Genomic DNA, 24,548 nt, shown 5'->3' with positions numbered 1-24,548 from the left:
GTTTAACACTTATATGCTGTGATTACTATATTAACCTGCAATGTTAAATGGGATTCTTGTATTGTGATTTGTGTATTTGTACTCACTGAATTTATGTGCCCCTTGAGGGACTTAAAAAGGGGTGGGGTAGAGAGGGGTAGAAATAGCCTAAGCTACTCTATCCCTTTGAGATGTATTTTTTTGTCTCAATAAACATACTTGAACTTGAACTTGGTACTAAAATTTGTACAAATTCAGTCTACTCTATTATCTGCATTAATAGGTAGGATTATTTTCTAACTAGTACTGTTAGACAGTGCTGATGCATTATTATTTTATGTAGTGCTGACCCTAATTAGGGTGGGATAACCATTTATTGTGTAATTACATTTATTACATATTTCTATGTCCATGTTAGAGTGTTACTGAAAGTGTCACTACGCATCCAAGGCTGATTTTGAAAAGCTAAGCTAAGGAATTCCTTTAGTGAGACCAAGGTACCACTCAAATCTTAGTTGTTTATTATTAGGTAGGTAGCTAACCTCGAAATGAGGTAAATTACAATCAGCCTCAAGAAAATATCAGGCTGTCAATAATTATACCTGCTCTACATATATGAGCAAGTACTATAGCTGTTCAAGTAGCTATATAAGCCCTATAAGGCTCAAACTCACAGCCAGAATGGCTACGCCAGAAAAAACTGGAAGATACTTGAAAGGTCTTCAAAATCACTTATCAAGACTACTTGACAAATGTGACAACTGTTTAGGAACTGATTCAGTTGACATCTTCAGGCTAAAAATTTTCACCAAGGTGGCTAGCCAAAAATGTGACTAAGTAAAGGATACAATAGAGTCTTATAGGAGCATACTCCTTGTCAGTAACACTGACCCAGACGAATTGAGTCTGATAGAATCTGACCTTACCGACTATGAAGATATAATTCAAGACAAGTTAGATCATTACAACAAAGTGCTTGAAACACAAAATGTTCCTGATTGGTTAGAACATTTTTATAGTAGACCTATACCCAAGCAAGCACCCCTCTCAGATGAAATACATGAGCTACCTCAAAATGAGGAGAATCGTCTAATCAATACTGATCACTACACAGGATCAACAACTGAAATTAAACCTTCATTTTCTACAATCTCATCTAATACAACTTGACGTAATAATTCATTTACAGAATTTGATAAATTTTCAGACAGCTCTTCTCAATATTCTATGGATTCTACAAATTCAATGCATGAGGCTACTGAATTAACCAGCTTCTTACAGGAACCCAGAGAAATAAGTGAAGCTGCAGATGAAATTCCAAGTGAAGCTGCAATAACCAGTGAATCTGAATCAGAAAATGAAAGGACTGAAGCTGTAATTAAAGCTGAGGCTAAGCAAGAAGCCTTAAGCAACACAAGTAATAGTCATAATTACTCACACCAGCCTTCTAGAGCAAGTCCTAACAATGAGAAGACTGTTATAATCCTTGTACACCAATTACTAGATTTATCTCCACCAGAACAATCAGTGGACTCTTTACAAGCTTTTAGTTTTCAGCTTGAGTCACTGTTAAATTCCTTCAGCAAGGAGGTGGATCACCCAACTGCTGAGTGGATGACTAAAATTATCATCCAGAGAAAATTGTCTGGTGAGGTAAATAAATAAATTAAATTTATAAATATCAATAAATTATATTTATACCAGAATTGCAATGTCCTGTCAATGCAGGATATATTTGCAGGTTTGCGCAATATAAGCAATCAATCAGCAAGCCTGACATTTAATAAATCTTCTGAATGCACAGAAACTGTACTCACATCAGTTTCCTTACCTAAAACTTCTAAAGTGACACTGTCACTAGGTAACAAGGGTACTAATAATCAATGTAATAACAACAGGTCAAACATTGATTCATCAGCAAGACCTGAGAGTCCAAAGGGTACTCCCAAGAGCCCAATAATTGCTCCCCATAGTACAGCAAGTACTCACAAGAGAATAAATAACAAGCAAATGCAAGCAGCAAAACCATCACAACCTGCAGTTGCAGTTTCACTTAAACAGGTGACCCCTAAACGAACTGTAGGATGGGGATCATGTTTGTTTTGCAATCAAAAACATTCTCTGTTCAAATGTACTAATTATCCTAATAGAGACACGAGAGTCAGACGACTCAAACAGTTACACAAATGTACTAGGTGTCTCAAATCACATAATGTTAATAGCTCACACCCCACTGAACACCTGCAATAGGTGTAGAAGGGGCAGGCATCATGATGCATTGTGCAAATTTGTCAAAACAAATTATATTAATCCTAGAATGGGAAGTAGAGAATCTACACATGTACAGTGCTGCAAGGTGCAAGATGTGTACAGAGTAATTTCACCAGCATCTCAAGAGGATGCAACCTTGCCCACTGCCCAACTCCAAGTAAAGAATAAAGGGGTCAAGACCACCATTTGTGGATTATTTGATCAAGGGTCCCAGAGAACTTTCATTACTCAGAAAGCGGCAGAGGCACTCAATTTACAACCAATCAGACAGTAAAATTAAACCTGTCAGGGTTCATGATAAATCGAGAACCCTAAGAATACTCAGTAGTTCAACCGCTTTCACGTCTAGGTAGTCATGTCAAAGCTATCCAAGCCATTGTTGTAGATCAAATACCTTTTGACCTAAATATTAAGGGTCTGGGGTACACAGCCCACTTCCTGCAGGAACGTGAAATTAATTTGGCTAACAACAAGTTAACGTCTGACCGCCCAAACAATGCAAATGTACTAGTGGGAGCAGTTGGATTGCTGGCCTGACCACCAGGGGGTCTGGACGCGATCGCCAGGCGCTCCCCAGTTGTTGCTAGGCGTTCCGTGTGGGAGGGTGTTGTTGTTGCGTCGGCGTCATGGGGACCCCCTGCCCCCTATTCATCGCTCTGAGACCGTGGGTCTGGAATTTTCTGGCCGTGCGTCTTACCTGGCCCTTGAGATTGTGCTGTTGGTTATGCTGCGTGTGCGAGTTGCCGATGTGTTCGGGCTCCAACTACTGTCTACCCATCGGGCGCTTGTTAAGTTTAACTCCACTGCTGTTTAGAGAGACTTCGTGGCCCGTTACGATGGGCGCTTTCTTCCTCTCCCTGGGGACGGTGGTACCGTCACTATATCTGACCGGTGCTGCTCGGTGACCTATGTGGCCCTGCATGGTGTGCCGTTTGAATTCACGGAGGCTTTGCTTCGACGGTATTTTAGCCAGTTTGGGATTGTCATTTCCATCCGGATGAACTCCGTCTCTGCCGGCAGGTGGCATGGTGTCTCATGTGGGACCCGGACTCTTGGCTTGCGGCTCAAGTCTCCTGTTCCTTCCGCGGTGACTTTGATGGGCTACACTATTCTTGCGTTCTACGCAGGACAGCCTTCGACAATGTTTTCGTTGTGGCATTGAGGGGCAGCTGATTGCACCTGTTAATTTTTTCTGGGACGAGGATTTTCCCCTGTTGGTGGCGCAGGACCCGTCGCCTCGTGATGGAGTGGGTGGGGAGGTTCCCCTGCCACCTGCTGACCCGGTGATGGCTGTTGGCCCGGAGTGTGTGGATGGCGGTGTACACGACGAGGTGGTGGTGTGAGTGGCTCCCCCCCCCCCCTTCCCCTGCAGTCAGTCTTGTTGCTTCCACCAGCTTCTGCACCTGGTTCCGATTCTGCGCCTCCAACTTCTCTGTGGGCTCCCTCACCTGTGTTGGACCCATCCCTTCCTGCGGACGTGCCTGTTTCTTCTCCTGTCTCCTCTGTGGGTGGCGGTATCATCCTCCGTGTAGTTGAGGCTGACGTTCTGCGGGGTCTTGCTCCCCCGGCTGTGGGGCGGACTGCCGCCAGCTCCTCTCGGGTGCCTCCTGCTTGTGGTGACAGCTCCGATGATCAACGACCTGTCCCCAAGCGTTCGCAAACGGATACAGGTGCTTTGCCTCCTTGTTCGTGGGCAGAGGAATGTGAGTATGCAGCGAGGGTTGATGTTTCTTCTTTTCCTGCTGATGTTGGCGGTGCTGTAGGGGGCTTTGTGCTGCCTCTGAAGTCGTTCCCTATGCCTACTGCTGATGACTCCCCATGGTGGGAGGTTGCTCTTGCCGACCGGGACCTCGTCGTGAACTTACGGAAGGATGTGCGCCAAGATGTCTCTGCTCCTATGCTCGTTGGCGGGGGCCCCGACTCGTCTGTGTCCTCTGCGGGTTCCCCTAGTGTGCAGCCCCGTGTGAGGCCTCGTGAGAGGCCTCGTGCACCAGCCGGTACAAAGTCCTGTGCGGCGCCAGGGGAACCACCCGGTGCCGATACCGGTGCGACACCTTCTAGTGTGGACCACTTCCCTGTGCTCACGACCGACTGGAGCGTGGTCCCTAAGTCATGGGTTTTGGATCTCATTTGGGACGACAGGGTGCGTGAGGGCCCGTGGTGCTCGTCGACTATTTGGGTGCCGAGATTAAAGGGGTTTATTTATGGGGTGCCTGATTGGATGCCTCGGCCTTGTGCGTCTCCTGGTAGACCAGTGTCCGAAGACGTCCAGCTGATCTGGGAGGCATACTGCTTGCGCTTCCCGGCAAAGGATTTTCCGGACAAGTATCGTTAGTGCCTGTGTCTACTTGTATACTCTGTGATTTTGTTACCGTGTCTGCGGTTTTATGTTTGGTTTGTCTCCGTGTTTGGTTTCGCCCTGTTGGGCGGTGTGCTTGTGTGTGTGTGTGTGTTCCGCGTGCAATTTGTTGTTGTTGTTGTTGTAGTGTGGTTTGTGTTCTGTTGCTTATGTTGTTTCTAGGGCTGTTTGTGAAGGTGTGTGTGTGTGTATGCCGGTTCCTGCGTGTTCCGGTTGTGATTTCCTGTCTGTCTTGGCTTGTTGTAATGCTTGTGTGGCCCTTCAGGCTGACTTGTTCCTAGTTTTGTATTTATTTTGTACCATGTCATTGTCTTTTTCATGTTTCCTGTTGTATGTTTAATTGTTTTCCTGTTTATGTTTGCTTTGTTTTTTGTTCTCATGTTTTTGTGCTTTATGGATCACTGCTTGTGCTGTTTTGGCTAGCTGTTTTTATGTGTATTTAATGTATTTTCCTATGTATTTTTTATTGTTCTTTGGTTTCCCTTTTGTGTTCTGTTGCTTTGTGTTACTTGTTATGAGTTTTTGTCATTCTGTGTTCCTTGTTATTCTGTGCTTTACTGTTTTATATGGTTGAATGTACACTGTTTTACTTTGTTTTACAAATAAAAATAAAAATCCAGTTCATAACTGGATATGTTAAACGATTGGGCATGAATATGCTCCAATCTGCAGGTGGCTACTTACTGACAGATAAACTTTTAAACCCGAAGAAGCCTATGCCTGCCAACAATAATAAATTCATCAGCAGTAGATCAATTCTCCAGCAACAAGCTGAATGAGAAACACAGCTGAGTATTAAACCCAGATTGAATGTAATGCAATTAGTATTCGCAGAGATGTTTCATAGTTCTCAGTGGAAAATAAGTGGTCCGTACCTAAACAAGTACATCGTCCGAAACTCCTCTGCCACAGATTTGGAAGCGTATCCGCAAGATAGCAGATAAGTTCGTTCCCGATGTTTCACCAGTCCTTCACCTCCATGGTACTCTTGTGGCGGACCCCCTCTGCGGTTCTACGGCGGCGGGCTCCGATGGTATTCATTATGAGATGCTTCACCATCTCCCTCCATGCACGTCTCAGTATTTACTGAGTCTGTATAATCGGATCTGGGAGTCGTCGTCAGTCCCTGAGGACTGGCTCGATGCCGTTGTCCTCCCTGTTCGCAAACCAGGGTCTCTGGGAACTTCCCCTAAGGACTTTCGCCCTATTGCTCTCACAAGTTGTGTCTGCAAACTCTTTGAATGTATGGTTAACGTTCGTCTGATGTGGCTCCTGGAACACCATCACCTCATCTCCCCTTCTCAATTTGGTTTCCGCAAGTACCGCAGCACGACAGATGTCCTGGTGAACTTGGAGGTCTATATTCGTACTACTTTTGCTGCGAGGACCTCCGTTGTTGCCGTCCTTTTTGACCTGGAAAAGGCTTACGACACCACTTGGCGATATCATATTCTATCCCAGCTTCCTTCTTTTGGCCTTCGTGGTCATCTCCCTCTCTTTCTCCGCAGCTTCCTCTCTCGTCGTTCCTTTTGGGCGCGACTTGGTACCGCTCTCTCTGCCTCTTTTCAGCAATACGAAGGTGTGCCCCAGGGTAGTGTTCTAAGCACTACTCTTTTTCTGGTTGCCCTCAATGGTCTTCTTTCCTCTCTTCCTTCAGGTGTCTTCTCCGCTCTCTATGTCGATGATCTTACCCTTTGCTGTCAGGGTGATGATTCGCCTCTCCTTCAGCGCCGGGTTCAACTAGCGATTGATGCCGTGTCGTCTTGGGCCACCGATCATGGCATCAAGTTCTCTACTTCTAAGACTTCTGCCATGTCTTTTACTCGGAAACGGGTCGTTCTTCGTCCCTCTTTGTCACTTTATGGTCATCCCCTTGAGTACAAAGATTCCGCGAAGCTTTTGGGGTTATTCCTTGACACTCGTTTGTCTTGGTCTCCCCATATCTCTTAGCTCCATGTTGAGTGCTCTAAGGCCCTTACCCTCCTTCGAGTATTGTCCCATACTTCTTGGGGAGCGGATAGGCGCACTCTCCTTGCTTTGCATTCCTCTCTTGTCCTGTCTAAGTTCGATTATGGTTGCCCTGCTTACTCTTCTGCTTCTCCTTCTGCTCTTCGCCGTCTTGATGCTTTGCACCATACTGGGCTGCGCCTCAGTTCTGGTGCCTTTCGTTCGACTCGCGTCATTAGCTTGTATGTTGACACTGGCTTCCTGTCTCTCCAGGACCGCCGTGATCGCTACTGTCTTCGCTATTTTGCGCGGTCCTTAGAACATCCTTCCTCTCGCCTCTGTCGTGCTTTAACATTTACCCCTCCTGCGGTTCCTGTTCCTCTTCACCACCTCTCTCTCTGTCCGGTTATCTCGCCTACAGGATTCTCTTTCCATTCGTATTTCTAATGTTTCTCCTCGTGTTGTTCCTTCTTTGCCCCCGTGAAGAGTCCCTCTTCCGCGGTTTTGTACATCCTTGACCCGCATCACTGAAGCTTTTACCCCTCCTACGGTTCTAAAACGTCTTTTCCTTGAGCACTTTTCTTCTCACTCCCGCTCCGTTCCTGTCTTCACCGATGGGTCTAAGTCTGCGGACGGTGTTGGCTACTCTGTTGTTTTTCCTGATCGCACTTATATGTGTCGCTTACCTCCAGAGACTAGTATCTTTACAGCGGAGCTTTATGCTATTTCTCTATGCTCTCCGTCTCCTGCTTTCTCATTGTCAGTCTTCCTTTGTAGTTGTTGTTGACTCTCGTAGTGCCCTCATGGCTCTCGGGTCCTTTAATCCAGTTCATCCAGTAGTTGTCGAGATCCAGCATTGGCTGTTTCTTGTTCACAGTAAATTTAAGTTGGTTGAGTTTTGTTGGGTTCCCAGCCATATTGGTGTGTCTTTAAATGAGCGTGCGGATGCTGCCGCCAAGGAAGCAGTCCGCTCTTGTCCCATCTCTCGAAAGGTATTCCATATTCCGACTTTTACCCGGTTATCTATTCCTCCGTCCTTACCCGTTGGCAGGCTTCTTGGTTGTCTGTTACTGGTAACAAACTACGTACTCTTCAGTGTTGTGTTTCCTCGTGGCCGTCCTCCTACCACCGTAACTGGCGATGGGAAACAGCTCTGGCGAGGTTGCGTATTGGCCATACTTGCTTAACCCATGGTCACTTGATGGAGCGCCGCCCTGCTCCTTATTGTCCTAGTTGCATTGTCCCTCTTACGGTCGTGCATGTCCTTCTTGAATATCCTGACTTCCAGGACGAGCGTGTGTCTTGCTTTCCGACCATCCCTCGCGGTCACCTGTCCCTCAATAGAATTCTTGGTGACTCGGATACTTTTGATATCGTTCGCCTTATGCGTTTTTGTTCTCGTATTGGCATCCTTGGTGATATTTAGCGCCCTCTGATTATTTTGCGCATTTGATGGTGCTACATAGCCTTCCCGGTTTGGTGCCTTCTTTTGATAATTACTTACTTACTTAAACAAGTACATTTCACTGCGACCAAGCTATTGAATCCACTGCAGACCTAGAATTATTCTCGACAAGCAGTAATTGACCACACTCGGTCTCCCTAAGTAATGAATAATATTAGGCTAGAGAATCTAGCACCCAATGCATCCAGCATTCCTGAATTTATCAATACAACGAAGTTATTAAGCAACTTCTACAACTATAAATTCATTTGGACCAGGGTCCATAACACTTGCGCTTAAGGTTTGCCAAGAAAACCTTATTAATTCAATGTTTTCTGCACTAAGACTTAGTGAAAATTACTTGCATCAATTTTTGTTTGAGCTGTTTTTCTTTCGTTTCTGCTTAATTATGGTAGGAGCACAGCCTGAGCAAATTTGCAAACTTACCAATATGTAAGTGAATCTACAGAGAACTAATAACCCGTGAAACGTTTAGGTTGGGAAAATGTTACACATTATCTTCAAATAGGATTAATCGTAGCAATAATTAAATTTCCAGTAATCCTTAGGTTCCCTTCGTTTAATGCATTATCATTAAACCATAAGCATTGTTACTTAACATGCTTAATGAGCTCAATATAGCTCACCCCTGAGTTAACGTAGTAATTGAACGCTTTAATGTTCCCCATGCTAATACGAGCACTGCTCGCTGTTATAATTGAACGCTACAATGCTACACCTCGTTAATGCGAGTTCAATATAACTCACCCTTGAGTTAGCGTAACAATTGGGCGCTTTAATAGTTCCCCATGCTAATACGAGCACTGCTCGCCATGATAATTGAACGCTACAATGCTCCCCGCGCTAATTCGAGCACTGCTCACCAGAGAATCTGCATAGATTCCGTGCTTAGCTATCCTTTAAGAAAGATCTTACACTAATAACCCGAGCTGACCTTACAGCTCACCTGTGAACTAACGTGATAATCGAACGCTACAATGCTCCACCTCGTTAATTCGAGCTCAATATAGCTCACCTTGTTAACGAGCTCACCCTGTTAACGAGCTTAATATAGCTCACCCTGTTAACGAACTCAATATAGCTCACCATGTTAACGAGCTCAATATAGCTCACCCTGTTAACGAGCTCAATATAGCTCACCCTGTTAACGAGCTGAATATAGCTCACAATGTTAATTTGAGCTCATTACAGCTCACAATGTTAATTTGAGTACATTATTGCTCACCATAATAACTTTGCAATTATTATTGCTTACAATTTAACTAGAGTAACTCTACTAAGAATTAGTGAGTTATGACAATTAGCTTAGTCCTCTACTTAGGTAGGTTAGAAATATAAACCATCTATTTAGGTAGGTATTAGGGACTTTAATTAGTGTCAACTGAGTACCAGCCTAGTCTGTGCTCACAATTAATTACAGTTGACTATACATAGAGACTGATTTAATAAATTTAATTTCTCATCTAAAGTTGAGGATGAATTAATGAGTTTCCAGTGTCAAGCCTATGAGCTGCAATTCAATTAGCTCATAAGTCAGAATGACTAGGCTACTAATCTCAATGTCGACTCAGAATCTTCCTTGATTTTAATGAATAACCTTTTCAGTTCTCTAATATTATCTATAGCTAGTTAGCAACTTAGTTATACCATTAGTCCGAATGACTACTGCACAGCAGTGCACATTAAATCAAATTTCCTCATATGAGTTTGGGGTTATCATACATAGCCTTCCCGGTTTGGTGCCTTCTTTTGATAATTACTTACTTACTTGGGGTTATCATGATGCTCCGTGATGTGTTATTGTCTAGTAACTCAACAGTTACAAGTCACAGCGACCCTAGACAGTGACCTTACTGTAGTGTCAGAGTCTCCTTGATCTTGAATGACCCAGTGAATAATACTTTAATTACTGTATAATAATGTAGAATACAACTTACACAATAATGTTATCAGTTCTTGAGAACATTTTCTGAGTTTACCTGCAATTCAGAGTTCGGCCCTGGCAGCCGTGGAGTGAGGACGTCTTGCCGACCCTCCCTGGTTGTTGGGGTTGTTTGCCATTTTGGTCGCCAGGTGGTATGAGCGACTCTGCCCTCCCAGTTTGTTGCTGGCTGGGTGCGTGTTGACGTGGCGGTTCTGACATGGGGGGCCATCTTCCCCCTGTTGTGCGTGTAAACTCCATGGGCCTGGAGTTCACTAGTAAAGCTGGATATCCGGATATCGAGATGGTTATGTGTGACATGCTTCGTATCCCGGTGGGGACTATCTACGGTGTTGAGCTAGTTACAACCCTCCGGGTTGTTCTCAAGTTCGTGAGGGAGGAGGAGTACCAGGACTTCCTCCGTTGGTACGAGGGGCGTACGTTGCCATTGCCGGGTGATGCCGGCTTTGTGGTGATTTCGGATAGTAGTGGTGCCCTGACTTATGTCAGTGTCCATGGGGAACCCTTGGAGTTCCCTGAAGACCTCCTCCAGCGTTACTTCAGGAGGTAAGGTGCTGTTGTCAGCGTGCAGGTGAACACGCTCTCCTCGGGGAGGTATGCTGGAAGGTGGACGAACATTCGTACCCTGGGTATGCGCCTGCGGTCGGATATACAGTCTTCTGTCCGGCTGATGGGTTACTACGTCCGGGTGTATTATGCCCGGCAGACCCGTACCTGTTTCCGGTGGACCTGTTGGGGCATCAGACTGCCGGGTGCTCTGAGGCCCCAGCTGCTCCTGTCAACTTCTTCCAGGAAGAGGATTTCCCGTCGCTCCCTCTGGAGGAGGACTCCGGGAATGAGGTGGTCATCCTGTTAGCTGCTGCGGCTCGGCCTGCGTCGCCCGACATGCCTCCGGTTGTTGCTGTCCCTCCTCCGGGTATTGCTGTGCCGTTGGATGATCTCCATGCTCCTGTCGCTGTCCCCGCTGCTCCCGTGGGCCTTCCTGGTGCTCACTGTGAGGCGTCGTCGTCTTCTCCCTCGCCTTCGGCTGCTGCGCCTGGCCCTGTGTCCACGCCTCGGGTCCAGGCTGTACTGGGTGCTGGGGTGGCGGCGGAGCCTCCTGCTGTGTGTGGCCCGGTTCCCCCTGTGGTAGAGGCTACTGCCGTTCTGCGTCGGGCGTCGGTTCGTCCAGTACCCGTATTGCTGGGTCCGCTTCAGGCTCTGACGATGTCCGGCAGGAGCCCAAACATTCCCAGCGTTCGTCTTCTGCCTGGGCTGACGTTAGGGGATTTCAGTGACTGTGGGTCTTCGTGTGTTGACGGTGTGGATCCGGATACGACGCTGTCTTCGCAGTTAGTAGTGGCGGAGGTCCATGTGCCTGCTGGTGCTGGTGCCAGTGCCAGTGTCTCGGACGTGCCTTCGGTTCTTTCTCCGCCAGGGGACTCGCCGCAATGGGGCCTCTACTTGTTATAGTTTTTGCTCATGTGTTTGTTCTGTGTTGTTACTATGCCCTGTGTGTTATTTTCTGCCTTGCTTGTTGTATTGTTATGATTTTCTTGTGTTATATTTCATGTTGTGCTTTGTTGTCGGCCCTTCCGGCCGGTGCTTCTGTCTGATTTGTTTCATAAGTTACTATGTTTTGCTCTCTTGTCATTATTTGCTTGTTTTCTATTTTTTGTCATGATCTTGGCTTGATGTATGCTATGTTATGTTGTTTTATTGTATTTATTGTCATTACCTTGCATGTACAAATAAAAAAAAATAAAAAAAATACATGTCACTGCGACCCTAGTTGTTGAGTCTACTGTAAGCATAAGAGAATTCTTGATTACAGGTAACTTAATCATTTAATATTTCAATGCTTAACATAAGTTCCCTTAGAAGACTTAGTCTTCTAAGAGACTTCTAAGTCTGTCTTTGACAAATTCGGGACATCCGTTAGTAACGTATTAACATACTAACTTTAGACTCAGAACTACTACCCGAGAATTCCCCCCTTCGGAGTTATGTTGGAAAGTTTCCAACACTAATATATCATTTATTGTATCATAATATATCACCATTGTATGCTAGGCATAGTATCTATTAATCCTACTAATTGTAGTACTAATATAAATTAATATTTTCCTATCTGCGCATCATTTACCAAATTCTTCCCACATCGAGGGACAGTATTGCGTCAGATAATATCCAGCAAGGCATAATTATTGTCAACATGCCAGAGAATTGAATAATATTCTCAACCTTTGTCAGTATTCTTTACAAGAATTAATACCTGATAATATAACAACTAGTGATCCAATAACAACGAGTTATCAACTAAAATATCACTATATAACAGTTTATCTGTTATCTTAAACTGTCAAGAAGTAAACAGAAATTCCCTCCATTTCTCGTTTAATAAGAACACTGTTCATATTTATTATTATTCAGCGAGAATGTAAACAATATATAACTTCCTATAATTACAATCCTATTCTCATTAACTTATTAAGTAGAGTAATTACAAGGAAAAGAATTTTCCGTTTCTACTAAAATATGTTGCGCATGCACGAGAGGGGGGTTGAGGGAGGAGAGTCGGACGCGAGACCTCCATGCGTGTGGACGACGTCTGAGACAACGTAGCGGCCATAAGTCCAGGGAGAGGCGAAACTTTCATCAACTACACGATCGACCCTTGCCATTAATCGGCCCTGGAGTGTGCAACTACTCCATTAGCGATCCAAGGATTGCATCGGTGGACAACCAGCAGGTTAAGTGGCCTAGTTTTCTTATAAGAGCTCATTATATGATAACTTTTCCCTAAGTCCATTGTTACGTCGTGATACCTCCCCCAAACGACAAGTACGTCCATAGGGAATTTAATTTATCCCTTCCATTGAATCGTAATGATATAATTTAACTTGCGTAGACAATTTTTACACCCCATTGGGTTTCCCGCGTGTGTTGGAGCAGCCGTGAGTGCAACAATTTCCCATGCTACGCTACGCTAGCGGGTCACGTGTTCCAGCATGTTCCAGATGGCGCCATCTCAACACCACGTTTCCGTTCACTGTCACAGCTAAGCAGCTGAGAATATTTCAATTTAGTTATTGCTTACTTATGAACAGTTGAAACCTAATAATATTTTGAAATTATATTTCATTTACGTAAGCTAGGAAGTCAAGTATAATTCTATAGCCTCATGAACTTCAGATAGGAACAATTTTCTTATCTAACCATCATTTAATATTCATGTTACTAACCACTGGTAGTAATACTAGTCTATTGTAGTACCTTGAGGCCCATTCGCCTCTAATTATCATTGCCAAATTTGCAATTATTTATTTCATTTACTTCAGTGAAGGAACCACACTGAAATGATGTCAGGGATACCATAGTCTTTTGACATATAACCTCTCATTTTGGGTGAGAAGATTTGATTGATAAATTACAGTCCTTTTAATATTCAAGATAATAATTATCAATAATATCCATGGGACACTAGTTCATGGATTTAATATTAAACTACTTGCTCTACCCAGTTTCCACTTTTCCTTTAAAAAGTGGTGGTCCTTCATAGCTATCGAATTAGCATCAATTTAAATGAATTACATGAGTCAAGTTTTCCCACATCAACAACGCTGTGCATACTAGCTGTTTTAGGCTTAGTATATACCAGCTATATCTAGAAATCCGACATTCTGTTTGTAACTCAACTTTTATGTACTTTTACCTTATTATTATTATTAAACATTATTTTTGCTATTATTATTATTATTATGACTAGCTTCTATCCCTCGACATTTTCCCAGGGTAACTATTTAAATTCTGTTTATACTGAATGAATAGTAACAAAAATACAATAGAGAACTAAGATGGTGGACGGCGGTAGAGTTTGAAAACTCTGTCCTTTTCTCTTACTACATCTAAAATAACTGCTTTAAATTTCAAGAACATACAATAAATATTAATGACGAGGGACGGGAGCTACAGTTCGAGAACTTCGTTTTCTGCCTTAACTATTTCAGTAGTAACTGTTTGAAATGTCATGAAAATACGATAAATATTAAATATATACAATCATAAACATCTAGAGGTGGGTCCAAGATCTAACGTTAGACATTGTCTGACACATGACATACTCCTAGTTAATATATCATCTTAAGATGGATTGCCTCCGACGGGAATTTGGCTTTAAAACAAGTGACGGCACAGTGCCAACATTGTGAAGGCCAGCGCCAACATTGTGAAGGCCAGCGCCAACATTGTGAAGGCCAGCGCCAACATTGTGAAGGCCAGCGCCAACATTGTGAAGGCCAGCGCCAACATTGTGAAGGCTCAGCGCTAAGATTGCCAAAACCAAAATGTTGGCGCTACGCCGTTATTACCACTACTGCCTGTGTACTCACCTATATGTACTCACCTATATGTGCTGGCAGGATCGAGCATTGACTCCTGGATCCCGCCTTTCTAGCTATCGGTTGTTTACAGCAATGACTCCTGTCCCATTTCCCTATCATACCTAGTTTTAAAAGTATGAATAGTATTTGCTTCCACAACCTGTTCCCCAAGTGCATTCCATTTTTCTACTACTCTCACGCTAAAAGAAAACTTCCTAATATCTCTGTGACTCATCTGAGTTTCCAGTTTCCACCCATGTCCCCTCGTTCTGTTATTATTACGTGTGAACATTTCATCTATTTCCACTTTGTCAATTCCCCTGAGTATTTTATATGTCCCTATCATATCTCCTCTCTCCCTTCTTTTCTCTAGTGTCGTAAGGTTCAGTTCCTTCAGCCGCTCTTCATATCCCATCCCTCGTAACTCTGGGACAAGCCTCGTCGCAAACCTCTGAACCTTCTCCAGTTTCTTTGTGTTTCTTCAGGTGGGGGCTCCATGATGGCGCGGCATACTCTAAGACGGGTCTCACGTAGGCAGTGTAAAGCGCCCTAAAAGCTTCCTCATTTAGGTTTCTGAATGAAGTTCTAATTTTCGCCAGTGTAGAGTACGCTGCTGTCGTTATCCTATTTATATGTGCCTCAGGAGTTAGATTAGGTGTCACATCCACTCCCAGGTCTCTTTCTCGAATCGTTACAGGAAGGCTGTTCCCCTTCATTGTGTACTGTCCCTTTGGTCTCCTGTCACCTGATCCCATTTCCATAACTTTACATTTACTGGTGTTAAACTCCAGTAGCCATTTCCCTGACCATCTCTGCAGCCTGTTTAAGTCCTCTTGGAGGATCCTACAATCCTCGTCTGTCACAACTCTTCTCATTAATTTTGCGTCATCTGCAAACATTGACATGTATGATTCCACTCCTGTAAACATATCATTTACGTAAATTAGAAAGAGGATTGGTCCCAGCACCGATCCTTGAGGTACTCCACTTGTTACTGTTCGCCAGTCCGACTTTTCGCCCCTTACCATTACCCTCTGGCTCCTTCCTGTTAGGTAGTTCTTCACCCATACTAGGGCCTTTCCGCTTACTCCTGCCTGCCTCTCAAGTTTGTATAGCAGTCTCATGTGCGGTACCATATCAAAGGCCTTTTGGCAGTCAAGAAATATGCAGTCTGCCCAGCCTTCTCTGTCCTGCCTTATCCTTGTTACTTTATCATAGAATTCTAAAAGGTTTGTTAGGCATGATTTCCCTGTCCAGAACCCATGTTGGTGCTTGTTTACAAACCCAATGCTCTCCAGGTGCTCAACAAGTCTTAGCCTAATTATTCTTTCAAGTATTTTGCAGGGGATGCTTGTCAGTGATACGGGTCTGTAGTTAAGTGCCTCCTCCCTATCACCCTTTTTGAAAATCGGTACGACATTTGCCTCCTTCCAGCAACTGGGCAATTCTCCCGACATAAGTGACTCATTAAAGATCATTGCCAGAGGCACGCTGAGAGCCTGCGCTGCCTCTTTAAGTATCCACGGTGATACTTTGTCTGGTCCAACAGCTTTATTTGCATCCAGTGTTGTCAACTGTTTCATTACATCCTCTGCTGTCACCTCTATATCTGATAGTCTTTCATCTTGGGTAATCTCTTCTAACAATGGGAGCTGCTCAGGCTCGGTTGTGAACACTCCATGGAATTTTGCATTCAGTACCTCGCAGATTTCCTTGTCGCTTTCTGTATATGCCCCTTCTGTTTTCCTCAGTCTTGTCACTTGGTCATTTACCGACATCTTCCTTCTTATATGGCTATGTAGTAATTTTGGTTGCTTTTTCGCTTTGACTGCAATATCGTTCTCATAATTTCTTTCCGACACTCGTCTTATGTTAATGTAATCATTCCTAGCTCTGTTACATCTAATCCTGTTGTCCTCTGTCCTTTGTCTTCTGTACTTCCTCCACTCCCTCCTGCTTCTCACCTTTGCTTCTTGACACTGTCTATTAAACCATGGGTTATTATATTCCCTCCTGCTTTTTTCCTTTATTGTTGGAATAAATCTATCTTCAGCCTCCTTGCATTTCAATATGACTTGGTTCATCATACCTTGCACTGTTTTTCCTCTAAGTTCTTCCTCCCACTGCACTTCTCCCAGGTAGTCCCTTATCCTTCTGTAGTCCCCTTTTCTGTAATCAAGTCTCCTTTCCCGGACCTCTTGTCCTTTGGTCACAATTTTAAGCTCCATCATGTAGTCAAAGACTGGGACACAATGGTCACTAGCTCCTAGTGGTATTTCATGTTCCAACTGCTCGATGTCTTCTACATTCTGAGTGATAATGAGATCTAATAGGCTGGGCGTATCCCCTCCTCTTTCCCTAGTATCTTCTTTCACATGCTGTGTTAGGAAATTCCTGTCAATAACGTCTACCAGCTTCGCTCCCCAGGTCTCCTCCCCGCCATGGGGATTCCTCGTTTCCCAATCTATCTCTCCGTGATTTAGGTCCCCCATGACCAGCAGCTTCGCTCTCATTCTATGCGCTAAAGTTGCTGCCCTCTGCAGTTCATCCATACATGTCTTGTTGCTGTCCTCGTACTCCTGCCTGGGCCTTCTACTGTTTGGTGGGGGATTGTAGAGTATCAAGATTACAATCTTCTTCCCATCCACTGTCAGAGTTCCATGTATGAAGCTTGTGCTTTCAATGGTACCCGGATTTTCCAGCTCATCAAACTTCCATTTCCGCTTTATTAGTAGTGCCACTCCTCCTCCCTGTCTCTGTGTCCTTTCTTTTCTTATCACCTGGTACCCCTCTGGAAAGATTGCATCCGAGATCATGCCATTTATTTTAGTTTCCACTATTGCCACTATGTCTGGGTCTGCCTCACTAACTCTTTCTTTTATCTCTTCTGCTTTATTGGCTACCCCATCAGCATTGGTGTACCAAACCTTGAGACTCTTCTTGGAAACTCGGGTGTCAGAGTTCCCCCTTTCACCAGGGGTTTGGGGGGAACTGGGGGGTGTCTGGGGGGGCAAGTGGGGGCTGTGGGGGTGAGTGGTGGGGTGCTAGGGGGGTGCCTGGGAGTGCCTGGTAGGCGAATGGGGTCTGGGCATCTAGGGGGGTAGGAAGGGCATAATGGGTCTGAAAGTTAGGGGTCTGAATAGCATAGGGGGGTTGAGAAATAGTGAGACTGAGAGTCAGATAGAGGTTGAGAGGTTGGGGGGGAGAGGGATACTGAGGGCGGAGAGCTGAGATGAGAATGGAGCATGGGTGCTGGGAGTGGAAGAGAGGGTATATTAGTTAGGGGGGAATCGGGGGTAGGTGGGGGTTTTGGGGTAGAAGAGGGGAAGAGTGTGTGTGTGTGTGTGTGTGTGTGTGTGTGTGTGTGTGTATGGTGGACGGAGAGGCGCTGTTCACTCACAGTGTTGGAGGCCACAAAAGTAAAGTTGGGGCTGCCTCCTCCGGTGCTGAAGACGGCGACGACGTTGCTGTCGATGGCTCCACACTGAAGCGTGCCGTCAGTACAGAGCTCGTCACACGTCCCGGCCACCGTCAGTGTACTCACTGAACAAGAATTTTAGGCGAATTTAAAAAGAGATATATGGCATCATATGATACATATTTGCCTAAGAATTAGAGCGTATTTTCGAACAAGGTTAAAAGTTTTAATATAACAACAAAACGTTCATGGCAGAACCATAAAGTACACAAGACTCACCGTCGGAGGAACAGAAGCAGTGGGTTCCTTCAGTGATGCCAGCGTAAGCGAAGCCCTGTTGGAGGCAGGTCGCTGGACACAACACGTTGACATTAAGGTCAAAGGCGGGACCAACAGGCATGGTGGTCATGGCCGGGTTGGCGCCAGCCATGAAGCAGTTGAGGAACGATGACGCTGGCACTACGGACACAGACAAATGACAGTGTCAACCACATGACATTAAACTTCTGTTAGATGAAAACTCATAAGAAATAACATGAGTAAAGTTCACAGTGAACGATACTCACAACACGACCCCACCCACCAAAGCAGCCTGGGGCCCACAGAAAGCAAGAAGAATCCTGTTCATCATAGTCATATGTTCACACTGATAACACTGAACCTCGACCAACAGTAATCTTCTTGGATTACTGAGTGAACTGGAGAAGCATTCACCATAGTCATTTCAGCCCACTATAGGCACCTAAACTCCTGCTCACCTCACAGTAATCTGGTCTTGCCGGGGATACCTGGAGTCATGTCCATCATTGTCATCTAATCTTGATGTGGATGGAAGTCTGCTTCTGCCTGTCCCACCACAGATGTTTGAGCCTCCTCAGCATTTCTGAAGTCTATTACGATGCTAGAGGATATTTGATTTGGCTTAGATCGTGTTTATGAAGCTTTACTTTTTATATTCTTTAAATATAAGTATTTTTATGGCATAAAAGAGGACGCTCAATAAGGATTTGACGTTACTTATGTCAATGTGAGGATGGCTATGGTTGGGAACCAAGAGCTCCTCTAATCAGGAGGCACTCAGTGTCGTGAGTCGACAGCACTCTTCCGTATGATTAATTGGTGGGGCAACAACTTCTACCATTCGACTTGGTAGTACACGAGACCAGTGCTCTAAGTTTCTTCTGAAATTTACCTTTGCTGTTTGTACAAAGACCAAATATTTTGCGGACTAGTGACAATCTCAAAGATTGTCTTCAGTGACAGCCATAAAAGTGCCCTTCAGTGACAATTTAAGCTTCAGTGAAAGGTTTTCGGAAAATGTCATTGTTAGTTGTTAGAAACCAGTGTGCCTCTATCTCATTCCTGAAAGCCAGGAAATGTGTCAGCCTAACTGAGTGGCTGACATTGTTGCCAAGTTCGGCTGTGACAGCTCAAATTTATATTTGTGAAGATTTATAAATACATGGGCACCCAAAAGCGACACACATGACTTGGTAATGGTCCAACTTGACTTGGGAGGTCGAGTCGAGGTCGAGGGAGGGGGTAGGCGTACCGTGCGCGCTCCGTTAAAATCGTGACATTAACAGGGATTCGTAGGACTACTGCCGTGGATTACTGATTACAGACATAACAAAGTGCATAGTGATCCGCTGGAAAATTGAAAATAGTCATTAAAAATAGAACTTTGTGTTAAATAGAGAATAAACGGGAGACCACGTGTGAGCCAGTGAACGAGGCTTTGTGTACATGCGTGTATTAGGGAAAAAAAAAAAAAAAATAGTGAACGGTGATTCGTGGAACAGTGATGTGGAACGGGTATCACAACAACATATAAGTTGGAAGTGAATATTATAAATAAAGAACACTAGAAATATAGAATAGTGGCAAGAGGCGGCATCAGTGGTTATAAATCGGGTAACTGGAAACTGGTGACATCAACCTGGGCCACAAGAGGTCACCTGTACTGACCGGGGGACCAGCCTCGCTACCTACGCTAAATACCTGCCATAAAGTTTGAACAAAATAACACACATAATATTACAAATATACGATATACATATAACATTATAATATTAAACATATAAATATATATACATATATATTGTTACAAATATACAATATACATATAATATTATAAATATATAGATATATACAACAAAACAAGGCAATATGGGAGTAAATAAACAAATTTGTGGCCACTGTAACAACTCCTTAAAGACGAAGGTAACGGGAATTGAATGTTATATCTGTAAGACTAGATTCCATTCAGCTTGTACAGGAGTGAGCACTGAGAGATGGCCACTTGCTCTAGGTGTGTAAAAATGACCTGCCAGCTTGGAATATCCTAAAAAACCTTCTAGATAACATGACGCATGAACGGAAAACATCATTCATTGGAAGCCTACCAGCCATCCAGAAGGAGTGGGAAAGGAACAACAATTCTAATATACAAGGGGCGGAGGCTATAGTCAGGGATGAAACTGAGGCTGAAACTCAGGAAGTTGTAAACTCTGACTCAGTAGGCCAGGATGTAGATGACAGTAAACTAGAAAGTGTACCAGACAGCACTGACAGCTCGATAGGTACAGACACCACGACGGTTCTCGATAGAGCAATTCAGAACAGAAGGACAGACTTATGCAAATTTTATGCAAAGGGCATATGCAGACATATATATGCTGGTAATAAGAAAGGATTAGAATGCAGTTACCAACATCCCAAAAAATGTTTAAATATGCTTAGGAAAGGCGAGTGTCGATTTGGATCAATATGTAGGTTTTTCCATCCTGACATGTGCCAAACCTCACTGGAGGACAGAAAATGCTATGACCTCAGCTGCCCACACTTTCACGTGAAAGGCACGGAACGCTACATAAAGAGAGGCAAGCAGGATAATGAATTTGGAGAAAACTCTATAAATTTTTTATACCAGACCGGCAGAGAATTCAAAAGGAGCAGCATAGAGAATGTATGGAACTGGATGCCAGATCCACTTGCATTCCAGAATTACAGATACAATTACCCACCGAAAGGGAACTACAACTACGACAGAAAACTGCCCTACAACAATCAGTACTGGTCAGAACAAACTCATTATGTCCACGAATAATGGACTTGCCGAAAAAGTCTCCCATTCAAACTATCACTAATAGAGTAACCTCATTCATCTTTGCCAACATACAAGGACTGAAAACAAGAACAAACAACAAAGTACAGTTCATAAATGGCCTCCTCACGGAGTCAAATGCAGTATTTGGAGCTTTCACAGAAACCCATGCAGGGGAATTGTTGGACAGTGAGATCTGGATTCCAGGATATAACCTATACAGGTGTGATAGGAAAATTAGGTCACATGGAGGAGTGGGTATGTATATTAGGGAAGACCTTGTATGCTCGGAGCTCCTAAACGTTACAAATGAGGTGGTAGAGGTACTGGGATTAAAAATAGAGAAAATAAATTTAGTGATTATACTAATATACAAACCGCCAGATGCAACGGCTGAGGAATTCACAGAACAGATAAGCAAAATAGAGAATAGCCTTGATAATTTGGAGAACCCGATACCTGATATTATCTTCCTAGGTGACTTCAACTTGCCTAGTCTCAGGTGGAAAATAGCAAACAATAATATTATACCAGGAAATATATCAGGACCTAACCAACCACAGATTAGAGAACTACTTAGATTCTGTGACAAATTTTCACTCAATCAGCAGATATCGGAGCCAACGAGAAATGAAAATATTCTAGATCTGGTCTTTACGAACAATGAAGACATTATCAGAGACATTACGATATCAGATACCACATACTCAGATCACAAACTCATTGAAGTGCAAACTACCATCAATACTCAGACTAGACCTAAAACGTTGATAAAGCGAGAGGGGCTATTCAGTAAATTCAATTTTAATAATAAAAGGATAGACTGGGAGATAATAAACAGGGAACTTACAAACATTCCATGGGGAACTGTTCTAAATAATACAAGTCCTACAGAAGGAATAGAAAAACTGACTTCAGAAGCGTATCAAGTCTGTCTGAAACATGTTCCTTTGAGGAAAGCCAGAAAGAGATCTAACGTAGAAAAAGAACGCAGACGACACTATAAACGCAGGAAAAAAATAACGGAACTGCTTATGCAGACACGAATTTCCCGTCAAAGAAGGAATAATTTAAATAGGGAAATTGAAGAAATCGAGCGGAAATTGAAACACTCATATGAAACTGAAGAAAGGCAGTTAGAACAGAAAGCAATTCAGGAAATAAAGAAAAATCCAAAATATTTCTTCTCATATGCGAAATCAAAAGCAAAAACCACTGCCAGTATTGGACCTATTCGTACAAGTGAAGGTTCATACACGGAGGATGACAAAGAAATTAGTGAAATCCTAAAAAAGCAGTATGAGGACATGTTTAGCACTCCAATAAACAACATGAAGGTGGAAGATCCAGACAATTTCTTTATGCGGGATATTCAAACCCCTGTAAATATAACTGATATAAACACGAGCGCACTAAATTTTGAAAAAGAAATTGAAAACATGCCCATGCACTCGGCCCCAGGTCCAGACTCATGGAATTCAATATTTATAAAGAAATGCAAAGTGCCGGTAGCACAGGCACTCAGTATAGTGTGGAGGAAGAGCCTGGACAGGGGGGAGATACCAGATGCACTTAAAGTAGCAGACATAGCCCCTCTACACAAGGGAGGGAGCAAAGCATTGGCAAAAAATTATAGACCAGTTGCACTAACATCGCACATCATAAAAGTATTTGAGAGAGTGATTAGGAGTCAGGTCACCAATTTCATGGAGACCAATGACCTTCACAACCCAGGCCAACATGGATTTCGAGCGGGAAGATCGTGCCTCTCACAGCTACTTGAGCACTACGACAAAGCCACTGAGGCATTAGAAGAGAAACAGAATGCTGATGTGATATACACGGACTTCGCAAAGGCTTTCGATAAATGTGACCATGGCGTGATAGCACACAAAATGAAGTCAATGGGAATAACCGGTAAAGTAGGACGCTGGATACTCAGTTTTCTGTCAAACAGGACTCAGCGAGTAACTGTCAACCATATAAAATCTAGTCCAAGTGCAGTGAAAAGCTCTGTACCTCAGGGTACAGTCCTTGCACCGCTACTTTTCCTTATTCTCATATCAGATATAGACAAAAATACAAGTCACAGCTTCGTATCATCCTTTGCAGATGACACAAAAATCAGTATGAAAATTACCTCGGCTGAGGACATTGAAAAACTTCAAGATGATATTAACAAAATTTTCGACTGGGCATCAGAAAATAACATGATGTTTAACAGTGATAAATTCCAGGTACTCAGGTACGGTAAAAATGAGGACCTTAAACATAATACAGAGTACAAAACACAATCAAATGTACCCATAGTAGGAAAACAGCATGTAAAGGATTTGGGAATAATAATGTCTGACGACCTAACGTTTAAGGAGCATAACCAAGGAAATATTGCGACAGCCAGAAAAATGATAGGATGGATTACGAGAACTTTCAAATCCAGGGATCCCATCACAATGGTTGTACTCTTCAAGTCACTTGTGTTGTCCCGTCTTGAGTACTGCTCAGTACTCACTTCCCCCTTCAGAGCAGGAGAGATTGCTGAAATAGAGGGAATACAGAGAACATATACGGCACGCATAGATGCAATAAAGCACCTAAATTATTGGGATCGTCTCAAAGCCCTCCAAATGTACTCACTAGAAAGAAGACGAGAGAGATATCAAATAATATACACCTGGAAGATACTGGAGGGCCAAGTACCAAATCTACACAGTAAAATAACAACGTACTGGAGTGAACGACATGGAAGAAAATGTAGAATAGAACCAATGAAGAGCAGAGGTGCCATAGGCACAATCAGAGAACACTGTATAAACATCAGAGGTCCGCGGTTGTTCAACGTCCTCTCAGCAAGCATAAGAAATATTGCCGGAACAACCGTGGACATTTTCAAGAGGAAACTAGATTTATTCCTCCAAGGAGTGCCGGACCAACCGGGCTGTGGTGGGTATGTGGGCCTGCGGGCCGCTCCAAGCAACAGCCTGGTGGACCAAACTCTCACAAGTCGAGCCTGGCCTCGGGCCGGGCTTGGGGAGTAGAAGAACTCCCAGAACCCCATCAACCAGGTATCAACCAGGTCCAGGATGGACCGAAACGTTGTCGTTTCTCCATTTTCCGATGTGTCGAATTGGTGATAACCAAACCACAAGTCAGAAAATTAAGCGACGACGACCACCACTTGATAATGGTCAGTCCTGGACTATTATCAACTCGTGTGAGACTTGATATGTTTGGTCATCATATGTTCAGCCCCGTTATTGTGACTCATCGTCTACATCCAGAAGGAACGTTTTATGGATCAAACTGTAGTTGCATCTTTTTATGAGTTTTGAAAATTCAGTGTTTCGAGGCCTTTGTGTTAAGGAGTTGGCTGCACCCGGGAGTCGACCCTTCCACTTCCCTTCCAGCTGCCTAGCCACACTGTGCTCACACTATCCTCACCAGGACCTTAACATTTCAGTAAGAATAAATAGCAGGAGCCATGAGGATTCAAACTTGCACACTGAATACTAAGCACATGCCTTAGACCTCTTAACCACCACATGCTACAAATAACGAAACCTCGGGTTCAAATGGGCTTTTAGCATGTCGTGGTAATGTGGTCTAAGGCATGTACGTCGAGAATCCAATGTGCTGTGCAGGTTCGAATCCTCTTTGTGGCTCCTACTGATTTTCTCAGTGATACATAACGTTAATATGA

At 43.8% G+C, this 24,548-nt stretch overlaps 1 protein-coding gene across 1 annotated transcript in view; it reads right to left on the bottom strand.

Annotated features, from left to right (window-relative positions):
- The window catches only part of LOC123760677 (polycystin family receptor for egg jelly), a 467,012-nt gene that overhangs the window by 423,839 nt on the left and 18,625 nt on the right, over window positions 1-24,548 (bottom strand). Inside the window, 2 exon segments of the mRNA XM_069328534.1 lie at window positions 17,725-17,867; window positions 18,022-18,201. Of these exon segments, the coding sequence (XP_069184635.1) occupies window positions 17,725-17,867; window positions 18,022-18,201 (323 nt within the window).

This window comes from Procambarus clarkii, chromosome 21, assembly GCF_040958095.1.
Source record: "Procambarus clarkii isolate CNS0578487 chromosome 21, FALCON_Pclarkii_2.0, whole genome shotgun sequence".
NCBI lineage: Eukaryota > Metazoa > Arthropoda > Malacostraca > Decapoda > Cambaridae > Procambarus > Procambarus clarkii.
Note: the sequence above shows the minus strand (reverse complement) of the source record. Positions and strands in the feature narration are given on the sequence as shown.